Source organism: Perca fluviatilis, chromosome 4 (assembly GCF_010015445.1).
Source record: "Perca fluviatilis chromosome 4, GENO_Pfluv_1.0, whole genome shotgun sequence".
Classification (NCBI taxonomy): Eukaryota; Metazoa; Chordata; class Actinopteri; order Perciformes; family Percidae; genus Perca; species Perca fluviatilis.
Window position 1 is genome coordinate 44787611 of NC_053115.1, and position 15947 is coordinate 44803557.

A 15947-nucleotide genomic window follows, 5' to 3' on the forward strand; every position below is an offset into this window, starting at 1 on the left:
ACCCCCCCCCCGTACCAGTCAGAGAGGCGTGTTTACTTTGTGTCTCGGTCCTCCGGTGCGTCCAGAGACGGGCTCCGGTCAGTTTTTAAATTAGCCTACATTAGTAACAGTTAATTTTGTTACGGTATGAACTTAATCCTAGGAAAGGCGAAAAATATAAGACCTTTGTAACGAAATCCAAGACTTTGTATACCAAATTCAAGGCTTTTAAGGCCTTAATTTGAGATTATCAAATTTAAGACTTTTTCAATGCTTTTAAGACCACGCGGGTACCCTGGTCTGGAAAATGAGATTCTGTCGCGTTTTTAATGTGTGTGTATTGGGGATTCGCTCAACCAATCAGCACCCGACCTCTAATGTGTGTGTATTGGCGATTCGCTCAACCAATCAGCGCGCGTCTCTACGTGTGTGTGTATGGGGATAAGGCTCAACCAAGCAGCGCGCAGCTCATCTAAATATTCATGACCATACCATATTTGGAAGAAAAGCTCTTGTTACAAATAGGGCCAAAACACAGGGATGCATAAGGGCCAATAAAATATAAAATTATTATTATTATTATTATTATTATTATTATTAAATATAATAATCAGCCCAACTAATGTTACATACCCCATTAGGAGACCATAAGGAACAGTGTGAAATACCCTATATAATCATTCTATCACCACTTTAAAGCACTTAATAACATAAATCATTAAAGAACAAATAAAAAGTTATTTCAGAGAATACATTTTTTTAAATAGCAAAAATATAGAATATAAAATATAGACGATACTACTGAGAAGTGAAGTGATACAGTCTGACCCTTTGTGTTGTCTTGTGCTACAGATGCCCAAAGATCTGGAGATGTTGTTGAGAACCACCTACTTTGGAACCCTCATGATGCTGGTGAGAAGAAACAAGAAAGAAACACAGTAGAACTGCAGTACTTACTTTAAAATGTAATACCCCATGTTCTGTGCAGTACCCGGCTCTGGTGGACGCTCCGCTCTCTCTGCATCTCGCCGTCACATCGCCTCCAAAAACCACCATCAAGACGTCTGGAGCAACCGTCGGCATGACAGCCAGTGTCAAGGTGATGGTGCTGCCTCCGGGTCAGCCTCCGATCCAGCTGAGCAGCATGACCATGGTACACACACATACGCACGCACACACACACACACACACACACACACACACACACACACACACACACACACACACACACACACACACACACACACTTTTGGTTCATAATATTTCTACTATTGGCTCATGTTTCTGTCCTCCTGCAGGAATCAAAGTTTAACGCTAAAGTCTCTATCAAGGGAAAACGTCTGGCTGTTCATGCTGACCTCCGCAGGTAAACACAAACACACACACACACACACACACACACACACACACCTCCAGAGGACTCTGATGATCCTCCAGAGGACTCTGTCTGATATTAACCCTAACCCATCTGACTGGGATGTAGTCTTTATTCTTCCTGCAGGACTCTGATCACTGTGTCTTCTCAGCCTCCTGGGTGGATGCTGCCTCCAGAAGTCTTTAATGTTTGCCAAACATGTTGTTCTACAGTCTTTTAGTATCTGAATCACATAAGGAATATGCATAAGGAATGTGTGAACTTGTGATTATTTCTTTTTATTATTTTCTTTCAGGTTTAAAATCTTCTCCAATCAATCAGCACTGGAATCTCTAGCAGTGAGTGTTTTTCAGCATTTAGTTAGTTACAACTTTAGAGTTTAATCTGACTGACAACAACGGTAAGAGACCGTCGACCATGATACATTAGAGTAACCTGTCTGTCTTTCTCCCTGTCTGTCTCCCTGTTCCCTTTCTGTCTGTCTGTCAGTTGATTCCTCTGCAGGCTCCTCTAAAGGCGATGCTGCAGATGTCTGTGGTTCCTTTAATTAACAGTAAGAATCTGATTAATCAACTGTAAAACATTGCTACATAGTTATTGCATGTTTTACTGAAACACAATGTGACACTGATTACAGATTCTCTCTAACTAAAGATCATTACACACTGCCCTGATGGTATGAAACAGTGCACACTTAATTTCTCCTAAATGGGTGTGGCCTTGTTTGAAAGTGTAGTGAACATTGTGTGGATGGATGAAAAGTTATTTGTATAATCTATTAATATTTTAAATTATTACACAGCTAAAGGCCATATTTCTCTGCAGTAACATCGTTAGGGTGTTGGTGAACGTTAGCTGCCGTAAGTTTCTCTGTGTCTCCAGAAAAAGCAGTGCTCCCTAAATTTTATCAGCATGTAAACTCTTAGAAAAGATGTGTTAAAAACAACACATAATGTGTTATATTTTAACACGTGCTGAATCAGCTCAGGGACAACACATCTTGTGTCAGATTTGACACAACAGTTTTTTTAACACATCTATTGTGTTAAAAAGCTCAACACAAAGATGTGTTATTTTTACACAAAGATGTGTTATTTTAACACAAAGATGTTTTATTTTTTACACAAAGATGTGTTTACTTGTGTTTTGATGGATTAATGTGGAATTACAAATTTATGATTAAAAACATTTTGTTTAGATAATTTACATTTGTGCAATCAAGAAAGAAACACGTACATTTGTTCATGTAAGTTTATTACAGAGTGCAATTTAGACTTTCACATTAAAAAATCATGTACCGTATTTTCCGCACTATAAGGCGCACTTAAAAGCCTTTAATTTTCTCAAAAAACGACAGTGCGCCTTATAATCCGGAGCGCCTTATATATGGATCAACCTCTCGGATCACTGCCCCGTTGACGGGACACTGCGTCGCTGTAACCTCGATAAAACTTCCACTCATTCGCGTTTTTATAACTTTAAAGCATTAAATATTCAAAATATACAGCCATGCGACACACCAATTGAAAGCTTAGCCTCTAATGATTAATTTAAGCCCACATACAAAGCATACGATGATTTATAGCAGTTACACAACTGTTACAAAGTAAACAATTAACAATAAAACAATTTAGCCATAATCTGCGCAGCTGTCGAGAGTGCATCCATACCTGATTTCGTTGTCCTTTCAGCAACAAAGTGTTATTTTGGCCAAAACTTGATTTTCATAAATCCACAAAAGTCCAAGGAAATGTAATATCCAAGCTTTATATTCCAAAACGATCTGTTCGCCTCACAATGTTGAAGTTTCTGGCCGAATCACAAAGGAAAAACGCGTTTTCCATTTCCGCACTTGTCATCGTCGCTAGCTTCTCTGCCCAGCTTGCTACATGATCGATGTGGGGCGTCATCGTATTCCCTAGCTTCTAACCTTTCGATTGGAAGCGGACAAGCCGATGACAACATGTCAGGGACCACGTTGAGACGATCGCCATTTTTCTCGGACCACTTAGATTTAAATGTTATAAGGAGGGAGTGAATGGAGTTGTCAGAATGCTTCATAAAGTTTGACTTTATCTGACGGTTTTGTTGACGTTCCCTTTAGCACAGCTCCATCTAGTGGATGCATAACGCAACCCCAGTCAAACGTTTGACTGCAGTATCTTCTATTCTATGCGCCTTATAATCCGGTGCGCCCTATATATGAAAAAAGTTCTAAAATAGGCCATTCATTTAAAGTGCGCCTTATAATCCGGTGCGCCTTATAGTGCGGAAAATACGGTACTTAAATCTGTTTCTGTAATAGGTAATACATTACACTTAAACCAATCATTTATTTGAATTACTTAATTCCCATGTGAAGACAATTTTGTTTTAGGGACTCTCATCCATATCATGAAATAGCTTGTGCCTAACTAACTCCACAACCATAAAAACAATGCACTTACATTTACCATGTATATTCTGATATCATGTTGAGACAGAATACAAGGCATTGGAAAAACATAGTAAAACAGATAATAGGTAATAGGCAGCAGTTGTCATCTTAGTGCTTTCAACATTAAACAATTGGAAAGTTGCAACCAAAGGGCGAAACATATTTACAGTGTAGTGAACATAACATCCAAGCTATACAATTTTGTACCTTGGGTTCAAATACAGCTCACTGCTGTCAAAGCTTGTCATAATATCTAAAGACTGAAAATCTGAAGTTTCAGCCAATGTAATCAGTTCATATTCTTTTGTTCTTTGCACTGCATAGGCATAAAAATGGTCTTCAAAGTACTTGACTTTTAGGATCCTCACAAACATAAGAATCGACTCATTTAATGCCTGTGGCAAAATATGAATGACTTCACCGAACAAACGTTCTCTATGGTCTGTTCTCAGTGGCAGTACAGAACCAGTTCTATGAGCCTGGCCATACACATCAACACAGTGAGACACAAATATGGTACTGGTCAAAGAAAGGTCAGTTTCAAGCGTTAACCTCAAGTTTTCTAACAAAATATAAACGCTGTCTCAGTTCAACCCATTTAGGAGGAGGAGGAGCGTTGAACAATTTAGTTGAAACTGATGTTTTGGAGATGTCCACTGATGCTGTAGCATCAGAGTCAAGGAAACGGTCTGATCTTGGTGACTGTGCAGCCTCTTTTGTGGCCCAGATGTATGCGTCGTCAAATTTGACTTTTTGAGATGTGAAAGGAGTGTTAACTGTACAAAAGGAGTTGCTTTAGAGACCTGTAGACAGTTTGCAACAGTCAACTGCTTCTTTGTTGAGTAGTTTGGATGTACCACATGACAGTGAGGCTGTTCAAGCATTAATGGAGGAGTTTTCCTTTGTTAAACCAAAAGAAAGTTTCCTGGGTCACAGGTCTGATACCGTAAGAAAGGATGGTCAGATGAAACAGATTTTGGCAGCAGACACATGTCAGTACATATCCATCATTGAAACTTTAACATTTCTATTCAAACATAAGATAATGCAGGACCTGTTTCTACAGAATAAGAAGAGCACTGATGACAAGATGCGTGATTACTGTGATGGCTCTCAGTTCTCCTCACTCCTGTTGTTTAATATGTCCCCTGATGCTCTTCAAATACAACTTTATTACTTTGGAACAGCTGAATGACCAATTTCAAGTTTTCAGTATGGATATGGAAATGTAAAAAACAAATCAAGTGTCCTAAGTAGATATGCACCGATAGAGCGGCCGGTGACCGGAATTGGCCGGTTTTCACGTGCTCGGCCATGACCGGCGAGCAGCAGGTCAGTCTGACATATGCCGATTTCATGGAGGTCAACGCTACAATTAACTGACAACACAAGTTATACGAGTTACAGTTCTCAAGGACGCACGCACACACGGACAGAGACGCTCTCTTTCTCCTTTCTCTCAACTTCTCCACCGTGTGTGGCGCGTACCCGCCTGCGGTGTGAAGCGTGTCGGCGCTATTCTCGCACATGTAGGGAACATGGTGAGTTAACCTGCAACATGTCAGCTGTTTGGGGATTCTTCAGCGTGTGAGCAGAAGATAACAAGTTTACAATATGCAACACCTGCAAGGAAACAGTAGGGCGTGGAGGGACATCACCAAAAACCAGAATCACATTTCTTTAGTGTGATATTAGATGTGAAAAGAAGGAAATGGTTCTAACGTTGTTCTTTAGATGTGTGTGAATCTCCCACACCAGGAGTCATTTATATAGTTCTACTTTATAGTGATCCATTATCTGGTCAACACATGTTCTATTAAAGAAAAGATAGAAAATAAATATTTGTGTGTGCTGTAAAGTGGTTAGAAAAAATTTAATTGGAATCGGCTAAAATCGGTATCAGCTGGTCTAACTCAAAGAAAATCGGAAATCGTTATCTGCCTAGAAAGTTGTAATCGGTGCATCTCTAGTCATAATGAACTTCAGATCCAATGAGAATGCAGTTAAACAGACGGCATCTCAAATGTGGTGCCTTTTACTGGTCTTGCCCTTTTTATTAGGAGGTCTTGTAGACAGAAAACGTCAACATTGGCATTTATTTATTATACTTAGGGAAATATGCATCATCATCTTTGCACCAGTTGTTACAAATGGGCTTGCTGTATACCTAAAAGAGCTGATAAAAGAGCACCATACTCTCTTCAGACTACTTTATGACAGAAACCTCATTCCAAAACATCATTTTATGATACATTATCCGAGGATGATGATTTTGTTTGGAACTCTGTCTAAACTTTGGTGCATGCGATTTGAAGCCAAGCACAATCCATTTAAAAGACTAGCACATGCAGTTTGTAACTTTAAACATGTGTCAAAGACATTGGCTTTTAAACATCAGGTTCAACAGATGTATCACTATAAGCATTGTGATAATATATCTAAGAAAATAGAAGTGACCAATGCCTATCTTGTTAGTGTAGGGTCATTGAAAAAAGCTGATGTTTTGTTAGAAAACTTGAGGTTAACCCTTGAAACTGACCTTTCTTTGACCAGTACCATATTTGTGTCTCACTGTGTTGATGTGTGCTGCGTGCACCTCCCATCCCAGCGCTGTTTTGTGAAGCAGTTAGGTGTGCATGTCACCCTTTGCAGGTACTGTGGAATTACATGGTTTCTTTTTGTTTTATATTTACTGCACATAAACCATGCAAACATTTTGTGAGTTCATCCCATTTGAGAGGAGTGGGACTAAATAAGCCAGTCACCAAGGAAGGAAGCAACCTACCAGACTTGGCATGTCCAAAAACCGTGGGTACTCGTTGAATATTTCAGCAACAGTGGGGGAGTCCTTAGTAATCCAGGATCTGCGACATGTGTACGTTTTCTCCATGCCTGACTTGATCGCTGAAAGGTTCTCAGCGGAGGGCCGCAACCGTTGAATCAAGGTGGCTCACTCATTTGTGCTGCTGGCATGCCCATCCTCTGTTGTATCAGGCTTCTCGGGTCCAGTGCAGTCATTGGTCACTTTTCGCTTCCTATAATGCCTCTGCTCTTGCTCGAGATTGCGTCTAAGGTTGCGCAGTTTAGTCTCTAGGAATCCACAGTGAGAGACTGGATCATAGTAATGCTCCTGAGAATGAAAGGAGATATCAGTGAACAACAATTTTTCAGTTCTCATTAGTGGTATGTGGGTCGCAAGCAAACAGATTAAACATTTGCTAGGAAATTTTAATTGAAACAGAACAAAGGCTGTGGTTTTAGGCTATGGAAGATATATGTTGTAGAGCAGTAAGACCAACCTTAAAAAATAATCATGAGATTAAAGTTACCATAAAAAATACGTATGCAATTATCTTCACCTACTAAACACTCACAAAGGATACTGCACTGCCCTGATGACCTCTTGAAGCACTGTAAGTTCAATAATGTATTCTGGAGCCTTATGGTAAAATTAATATTTAAAAAATCAATTCTAAAAGAAACTGGGAATCAGTATAATTATGCCAAAATCAAAAAAAATGTGAGTGCAGCATTTGGTTTGTTAGAAGCTTGCCAGCAGAGTTTTATTCTAAATTAGATTGAAGAGGAGTGCGGAATGTACATTATAAAAATACTAGTACTTAAACTACTACTTACAAATCTTACTTTACAAATCCTTCCCCTTGTCCTTCTGCTCTGACACTCAGGGATGGGAAGGTGGTGATGATGCTTCTCTGCACTAAGAGGGTAACTGGAAAATAGGACAAAAACATTGTCACTTCCTCATTCAGTGAGACTGGTCATGCTTAGGGTTGGGCATTGAGAACCGATTCCTAATCGGAATCGTTTCAAAAATTACGATTCCATCGTTTTGGAATCGTTTGGAGGATTTGGTTTCAAATCCGATCATCACTTCCCAATTTAACAAGCGCAAGTTTGGGTTTCCGTAGCAGCCAGGTGCTTGTTGTGTTGCAGCCATGGAGCACAGTAAGCGGCGCTCTAGTGTGGCTTTATTTTACATTGAAAAAGCTGTAAAACTGCAACCCACCTTTGAATCAAAATAAAACTTTGCTCTTATTTGTGAAAATAGGCATGTGACCCGTTTCAACTCCACCCCTCAAAGAATCGGAATTGAGAATCGATAAGAACCGGAATCAAAAGGAAGAATCGGAATTGGAATCAGAATCGTTAAAATCCAAACGATGCCCAACCCTAGTCATGCTGATACTGGTGTTTTTAGTTTCAGTGCAAAATATTTTTAAAGTTAGATATTCATGCCAAAGCGTGGTATGGTGCAATAATAAAAATCTAATTTTTAGAGCGCGTTTCAAAACAATGTTACAAAGTGCCTTTACAAGAGCAAAGACAATAAAACACAAACAAATGACCAGATATAAGGTAAAAACAGCAAGAAACAAATATTAAAATACAGTTAAAATTAAAAATAGATACTTACAAACCACACCTCTCCACCAAATCTCCTATGCACGTCTTCACAAGGAGCTTCCTCGATGGCACTGCCAGGATACCTGTAGTCTCATACTCTGTAAGAATCTGTGGGGCTTTCTTCTGAAGGGGCTGACTGGGTTCTTCCATGTTAGTGGTAGGCTGAGTAGAGGCAACAAGAGATCCATTTTATTGCAGTCATATTCAAGGTCTTGACAAACAGTTTCAACAGAACTTAGAGGCAAGCATTTACTCAAGAAGCCTAATTCTTAACTTTAGTACATACTGGTCATTCATCAACACCTTACCCAGCTGCCCAATATGCTATATCAGAACACTGCTAACTGTAGCTTAAGCACTCAGAAATAAAACATGCAACACACACACACACACACACACACACACACACACACACACACACACACTTTCTTATAAGGGCCATGAATATCTTCTAGTGACAGTGACTGCTCCAGCAGACTGTTAAAATAACACACAGCTAGCATACAACGGGCATATGGCTCATAGAAGCAAATGCAACGTTACTGTCAATTACCGATATATGTAACGTTGACGTTAACCTTATCTTATGAAATAAAGTAACAACTCAACTGTTAGGTGCACCACTTGTTACGGGGTTTCCAATAACCGCAGAGCAACTGCAGCAACTTCATGTTATCAGACGTTAGCTAACGTTCACATTAATGGCTGTGTTATGAGTCGCTTTTGAACTGCTAACTTCTAACCTAACGTTATTATATTAACGTTACCACGTTTCATGCCGACTTTATCGATAGAGCTGGTAACTTGCTGTCCCACTCCCAAACTGAATTTTACGTGGTGTAATTTTGATAATAAATACAGCAAAAATAAACTTCAAAACCACAATGGACGTTTGGTGTTACTTAAGTAACGTTACTTTATGTTACAGTTAATGCTGAACATAACGTAAAGGTTATTGTTGATTTACTTAAAAATAGAATTTAGTTGGTGTATTATAACGTTATACATGCCGAATTTACCTTAACACGTTGTTAGCGTTCTAGCTTGGGTGAGGAGTCCCCGGCAGCGTCATGCTCTGGACCCGTGTGATTTCAGCAAAAACTACAGCAACACTTGACTGGGGTGTGCTGTTTAACGTTAGCCAAGGTTAAAGCCTGCAGGAATATTAGTTAACATTACTTTAAGTTATTGTATTTAGCCAACGTAACGTTAATAATTAGCTAGCTCGAGATATTTGGAACAACAGCCAGCCAGTTAACTGTCAGCAACTAACCTACATAATAAGTTACACCAGATGTGTTTTATAGAGACAGGCGACTTTAAGAATCCTCAACACAACTCTATCAGGAAAGCCTGAAATGCTAAAGATGGCCGTTTCCCGCCCCTCCCGCTAGAAAGCTAATCTGGAATTGAACCTTGCATAAATGTTAACTTAGCTACTTGACTATGAGATTTGCGCGAAATGGAGAATCCAGCCAACAACTAATATCAACAACACTTTGAATAAACACTCAATTAAATATGATCAGATTGACTTGATATGTCAATAAAATAGCTAGCTAACAGTTAAGTTACCAAGAAAAACAATTCTAACTTAACAAGAATGGTCGCATTAGCATTTGCTCTCTAGCTAACGTTAGCTAGCTAAATTTAGCATTACCTTCTGCCTAACCAACTGTATGGTCCTTACTCCAAAATCTTCATATATTTCATAACGTTGACATATTTTTCATTACATGAAAAATTACATTAAGATGAACTAGTAACATACCGATACATACCGAAGTGTCTGACGGCAAACCAGGCGATGCGACCTCCATCGTTGTCTCCTTTGTCTTTGTCTCCGTGGCGCGAAGAAAGTTTTTATTTTTTTTATTTTCTGTTCTGGGTGCACTAATACGTCACGTTGCTGGGCAGGATTAGATTCATGTTGTGGCTTTGTCATTATCTGCATTTTAATTGTTGTGTATTTTCATTTATTTCATTTTCTACTTTTAGGATTTTATTTGCTAGTTTATGTCTAAATTATAACTATGTTTTGTGTGGTTATCAATGCCCATAATTTCTATAGGCCTAGTTTCTATGCTAATACCATACTCACAATTGAGATATATCAGATTAATTAGGCTACATTAGGATACACCTCTTTTCAAATTTTGTAAACTATACGCATGTTGGCCCAATAAATCTTGAAATATTAGATTTGGTGATTTGATGAAGATTATGATGAGGGTAAGAAAAAGTCCAATAACTGGACATTTCATTTGGCTTTTATAGTAGATATAGGCCTACAATTTAATTGAGTAACATAAAACAGGCCTACAATTTAATTTAAAAAACAGGACCAACACATTTACTGTGATACTTGTTTTTGGTGAGGCTGTTGTTGGACTGAAAATAACACATCAATTGTGTTAAATTGTCCAACACATGCAGTGTGTTAAGATATTTTTATGCTTTTTTACACATTTTATGTTGATATTTGCACAAAATGTGTAAAATGTGTAACACAACCCTTCTAAGAGTGTAAGGTGTGCTACTAGGGGAGCAAATACACTAGACAAGGTCTACTCCTATATCAAACAGGGTTTTAGGGTGAAACCGCTACCACACCTGAGCCAGTCTGACCATATATCACTGAGCTTGTTACGAGGAGGCAGGGAATAGTGGGCCCAAACGCAGAGACGAGGCAGGCAGGCAGGAGATGGTTGGAGCTCAGGGATTTATTAATAACCAAAAACAGCAGCACAGAGACAACCAAAAGCTCTAAGGGAAAACTTACAAAACTAAAGCAGGGAGGAATCCAAAAACAAAGGCCCAGGCTACAACACACAGACAGGATACGGGAACAACAGGAACAAACTGACAGCACAAGGACACAAAGTAACAGGGAACGGACTCAAAACGGTCTGACAAGAGACAAGGGAAACACAAGGGCTAAATACACTGGGTAATGAGGTAATTCAATTCAATTCAATTTTATTTATAGTATCAAATCATAACACAGGTTATCTCGAGACACTTTACAGATAGAGTAGGTCTAGACCACACTCTAGAATTTACAAAGCCCCAACAATTACAATAAGTCCCTCAAGAGCAAGCAGTGCGACAGTGGCGAGGAAAAACTCCCTCTTGGGAAGAAACCTGGGACAGACCCAGGCTCTTGGTAGGCGGTGTCTGACGGGCCGGTTGGGGATGTGATGAACAGTAATGAGAGGCAGTTTTTCAAACAGGGCACAGAAATATACACAACAAAAAACACAGTCCGCAGAATACACAAAACAGGATAAATCTACAAGACAGGGAACCGAAAAATACAGAATAAATATACAAAACAGAAAACAGCCACAGAAATATACAAACAGGCAACCGAAATGTCCATAACCGCAACAGAGCTCCTCTCTCTCTCTCTCTCTTTCCATCTGTGTGCATCCATGTCCCAAAAATGCTTGTTACTAATTTAGCTCTGGGGAGCTTATTCCCCAGAGTCTTTATGTTTTTTTGCCCCGCAGTTTTCCTTGGATTAGGGTGGCACCTAAATAATGAATTACTGGAATTGTTGGGTCTTTGTAGATTATAGAGTGTCATCTAGACCTACTCTATCTGTAAAGTGTCTTGAGATAACTGTTGTTATGATTTGATACTATAAATAAAATTGAATTGAATTGGATCACATCACTGCTCTTGATCCCGGCATAAACCCCCCTCCTTCAGGAAAAGTGGACTAGGACTGTTAAAACATGGCCTGAAGGTGCCTCTCATCAGCTGCAGGACTTCTTCAAGAGAACAAACTGGGACATTTTTGAGCATCAGAACCTATATGAGTACACAACAACTGTCCTGTGCTACATTAGGTATTGCACAGACACTGTCACTGTGGACAAGTTTACCCAGGTCTATCCTAACCCTAACCCAACCAGAAGCACTGGATGACAAAAGTAGTCCAGCTCCTGCTCAGAGACAGAAACACTGCTTTCAGGTCTGGTGATGGGGTTCAATATAGTGCTGCCAGAGCCAACCTGAAATGAGGCATCAGAAAGGTCAATGTGGCTTATAAGAGGATTGAGGACTACTTCTTCAGCAACAATGGGGGATTCAGCAAATCACCAGCTACAAATCTAGCAACATCTCAGCTGTGATTGGTGACACTACGCTGGCAAAGGGGTTGAACCACTTCTTTGTCCTCTTCGAGGTGGAGCCGCCGGAGACAACAACATCACATCCACCAGCCCACAGCAGCCACATCCTCACTGTGGAGGAGTATGGGGTTAGGCATACACTGAGGGCAGTGAACCTGAAGGAAAGCTGCGGGACCCAATGGTGTCTCTGGACATGTGCTGAGGGATTGCGCAGACCAGCTAGCTGGTTCTTCACCAAGATCTTCAACCAGTCCCTGTCAGAGTACACTGTCCCACCCAGCCGGAAGTCCTTTGCCATGGTTCCTCTTCCAAAAAAGACCAGCATCATCAGCCTGAATGACTACCGTCCAGTGGAACTTACACCTATCGTCATGAAGTTCTTTGAGAATCTCGTCCGGACTAACATCATCTCAAGCCTCCCACCCATGTTCAACACACACTAGTTTTCTTACAGAGCAACAAGGTCTACAGAGGATGCCATAGCCACAACTCTTCACACTGCCCTGAGCCATCTAGAGCAGCAGGGGAGCTATGCCAGGCTGCTCTTTGTTGATTTCAGTTCTGCATTTAATACCATCCTACCTCACAGACTGGTGGACAAACTGACAAACCTAGGACTTTCTCAAACATTTTGCCTCTGGATCAAAGACTTCCTTTCGGATTGCACCCAGAGGGTGAAAGTAGACCCTCACATCTCCTCAAACCTCAGCCTCAGCACTAGCTCGCCACAGGACTGCGTGCTGAGCCCTCTACTCTACACCCTGTACACCCATGACTGCAACCACCGACCAGCAACAACATTATTAATTTTGCGGATGACACCACCGTAGTGGGGCTCATCTCTGGGGGAGATGAGTCTGCCTATTGGGATGAAGTGGAGCACCTGTCAGTGTGGTGCACGGACAGCAACCTGGTCTTTAACACCACCATAACTAAGGAACTAATAATTGACTATAGGAAAAATAAAACGGACATTCAGCCCCTTACCATCAACACAGACCGTTTGGAAAGGGTCTCAGACTTCCGGTTTCTGCACGTGCACTTAGGGTTACCAGAGAGGAAGGCGCTCCAGAGGGTCGTCACTGCCATCCAGAAGATCATTGACTGCCCTCTTCCCTCCTTGATAATTTGTATAGCTCTTGCTGCCTCAAATAAACTGAGAGTATACTTAAAGATCCATCTCACACCGGACACTCTCTGTTTGAACTGCTGCCCTCGGACAGATGTTTTAAGACATTTAAAACACGAACAGACAATCTGAAAAACAGTTTTTATCCAAGAGCCATAATTGAACTAAACGCCACTTGAGTTTTGAGTTTAAGGATGAATCATTCAGCGAATGTCTTGTTTGTGTGGTATTCCTGTGTTTTAACTTTCCTTTTTAAACAAATAGACATGTTGACATGTCATAGAAGGAAAAGCACAGGTATATTCAAAACCATTAATGATGGCTGCATTCCACTTAGGAGAGGCCCTGGTATTGTGCATGCTGACTCACTGAAAAATCTTACTGGGACACTTGATGGAACTGAGCCATAAGGTTATCAATTTCAGCTGTGCTTTTCCTACTATGACACGTCAAAATGTCTGCTGTGAAAAAGGTCCATAACCTACCTCTTTATATATTTTTATAGTGACTTTAAAGACTTTTTTAATGTATTTACATATTTATTTTCCTGCTTTGCACTTTTTACTGATGTTTTGCACTGAGAGGACTGCATTCAATTGCATGTACAATGACCATACAGAGTATTCTATTCTATCTGGAGAGAGTTTGATCCTGAGACAGAAACAGGTCTGGAACAAAGTTTTCTCCTGGTGTGTCCGTCTAAAAAATAGCATTTTAGTGTCAGAATGTTCTGGAGATACAGTATGTGGCTTGTGAAGAATGGCTACAATACTTACTTTGGTGACTACAGGGTGAAAGAATCGTTCTAAATCTGTGTTCACGTTCATTTCTCCCATTTGAAACCAAAACACTCAGGACCTGCCGCTGGTTTCCTAAATATGCAGGACATAGACAGGAAGTTACTCTGGGACAAGAAGTTTTCTGAGCTGGGCGTCTTGCTTCTAAACTGTCTCTGACTGTAATGATGTTTTACTGACTGACTCTCTCTCTCTCTCTCTCTCTCTCTCTCTCTCTCTCTCTCTCTGTGTGTGTGTGTGTGTGTGTGTGTGTGTGTGTGTGTGTTCAGACTGGACAAAGAAAGGAGTTCGGATTCCTCTGGCTGATGGAATGGATTTCATTGAGGAGGTGGTTGAATATCACAACGTAAGTTAGACATTGACCTGTATATGTTTATACATGACGCTGTTTTCTGATTGGTCATTAGAGTGTATTAGTTTCACCCTGTCAAGTCTTTCTCACTCCCAACTCGTCACATACTGAATCTTGGTCAGTGTCTTTCAGCGTCAGATACCAACGCAAAAAGGCTGCTTTAGCGTCAGAAGTAAGTAAGATGATGTAGGATCAAGAGAGACAACAGTAGACAGTAGTATGTAGAGAGACAACGGTAGAGAGTAGTATGTAGAGATAAAACAGTAGAGAGTAGTATGTAGAGAGACAAGAGTAAAGTAGTACGTAGAGAGACAACGGTAGAGAGTAGTTTGTAGAGAGACAGCAGGAGAGACAACGGTAGAGAGTAGTATGTCGAGAGACAACAGTAGAGAGTAGTATGTAGAGAGACAACAGTAGAGAGTAGTATGTAGAGAGACAACAGTAGAGAGTAGTCTGAAACACAGAGGCTGGGTCAAACAACAAAGGACTTTCACCCAGGAGACTGGGGTTCATGTCCCCTTCTTGTCCAGCGTGTCACTTAAACGTACATTTTAAAATTGACAGCAAGGATCCTGATCCGGAGCGTCATATATCTCCAAGGATGGTATTGTAATGACTTAAAGCCCCGAGTCTGACTGAGACTAAATGAGACATTTTGCGTCAGTAACTAACTCCCCTGACCAAACGGTTTTTGACCCGCTAGGAGTGAGACTGAGTTAGCACTTTACAATGCTGTCATCACTGCCCCCTGGTGTTCACAACAGTTGTGTTCATCTCTGCAGGGTTTCATTGTGATCGGAGCAAATCTTCACTTCAGCAAAGGACTGAGAGAAATGATCACAGGAGGCAACAATCAGACAGAGGCAGAAACCAACACCGTCTAAACATTTAAATATTTATATGGACACACACAAAGTGAATATATAATACACTGTGTGAACATATATTACAACATGTGAATATATACACACACTTCAGCAAAGCACTGAGAGAATGATCACTGGAAACAATCGGATACAACACAGCCTCTATACATGTATGTGTGTATATATACATTACTTAGTTTATTGTCCCTACAGTATATAGACACAAATATAAGACTGTAAAAAACATCACTAAATCATTAAACACTGAATAAAAACAGCATATAGGTAGTGACTGTATCCATGACAACAATGTGTTACAGCCATAGAAATAAAATAGATAGAGAGCTCATTGAGCATCCTTTAACCATCTCCAACTGCAGCGACACACAGCGTAGGGTTGTGTGAGTCACTGGTGAGACGGCGAGCAACATAGAACTGATCATTCTAT

The 15947-nt window shown here is 40.3% G+C and overlaps 1 protein-coding gene across 2 annotated transcripts in view; it reads left to right on the forward strand.

Moving 5' to 3' along the window:
- The window catches only part of LOC120556948 (phospholipid transfer protein), a 31450-nt gene extending 15707 nt beyond the window's left edge, over positions 1 to 15743 (forward strand). For both annotated transcript variants that reach the window (XM_039796848.1, XM_039796849.1), the window contains exons 9-15: positions 832 to 891; positions 968 to 1132; positions 1278 to 1345; positions 1650 to 1692; positions 1844 to 1907; positions 14551 to 14627; positions 15416 to 15743. In XM_039796848.1, coding sequence (XP_039652782.1) covers positions 832 to 891; positions 968 to 1132; positions 1278 to 1345; positions 1650 to 1692; positions 1844 to 1907; positions 14551 to 14627; positions 15416 to 15517 — 579 coding nt within the window. In that variant the 3' untranslated portion in view covers positions 15518 to 15743. The remainder of the gene's footprint in view (positions 1 to 831; positions 892 to 967; positions 1133 to 1277; positions 1346 to 1649; positions 1693 to 1843; positions 1908 to 14550; positions 14628 to 15415) is intronic.
- The last annotated feature ends 204 nt before the right edge of the window (positions 15744 to 15947 follow it).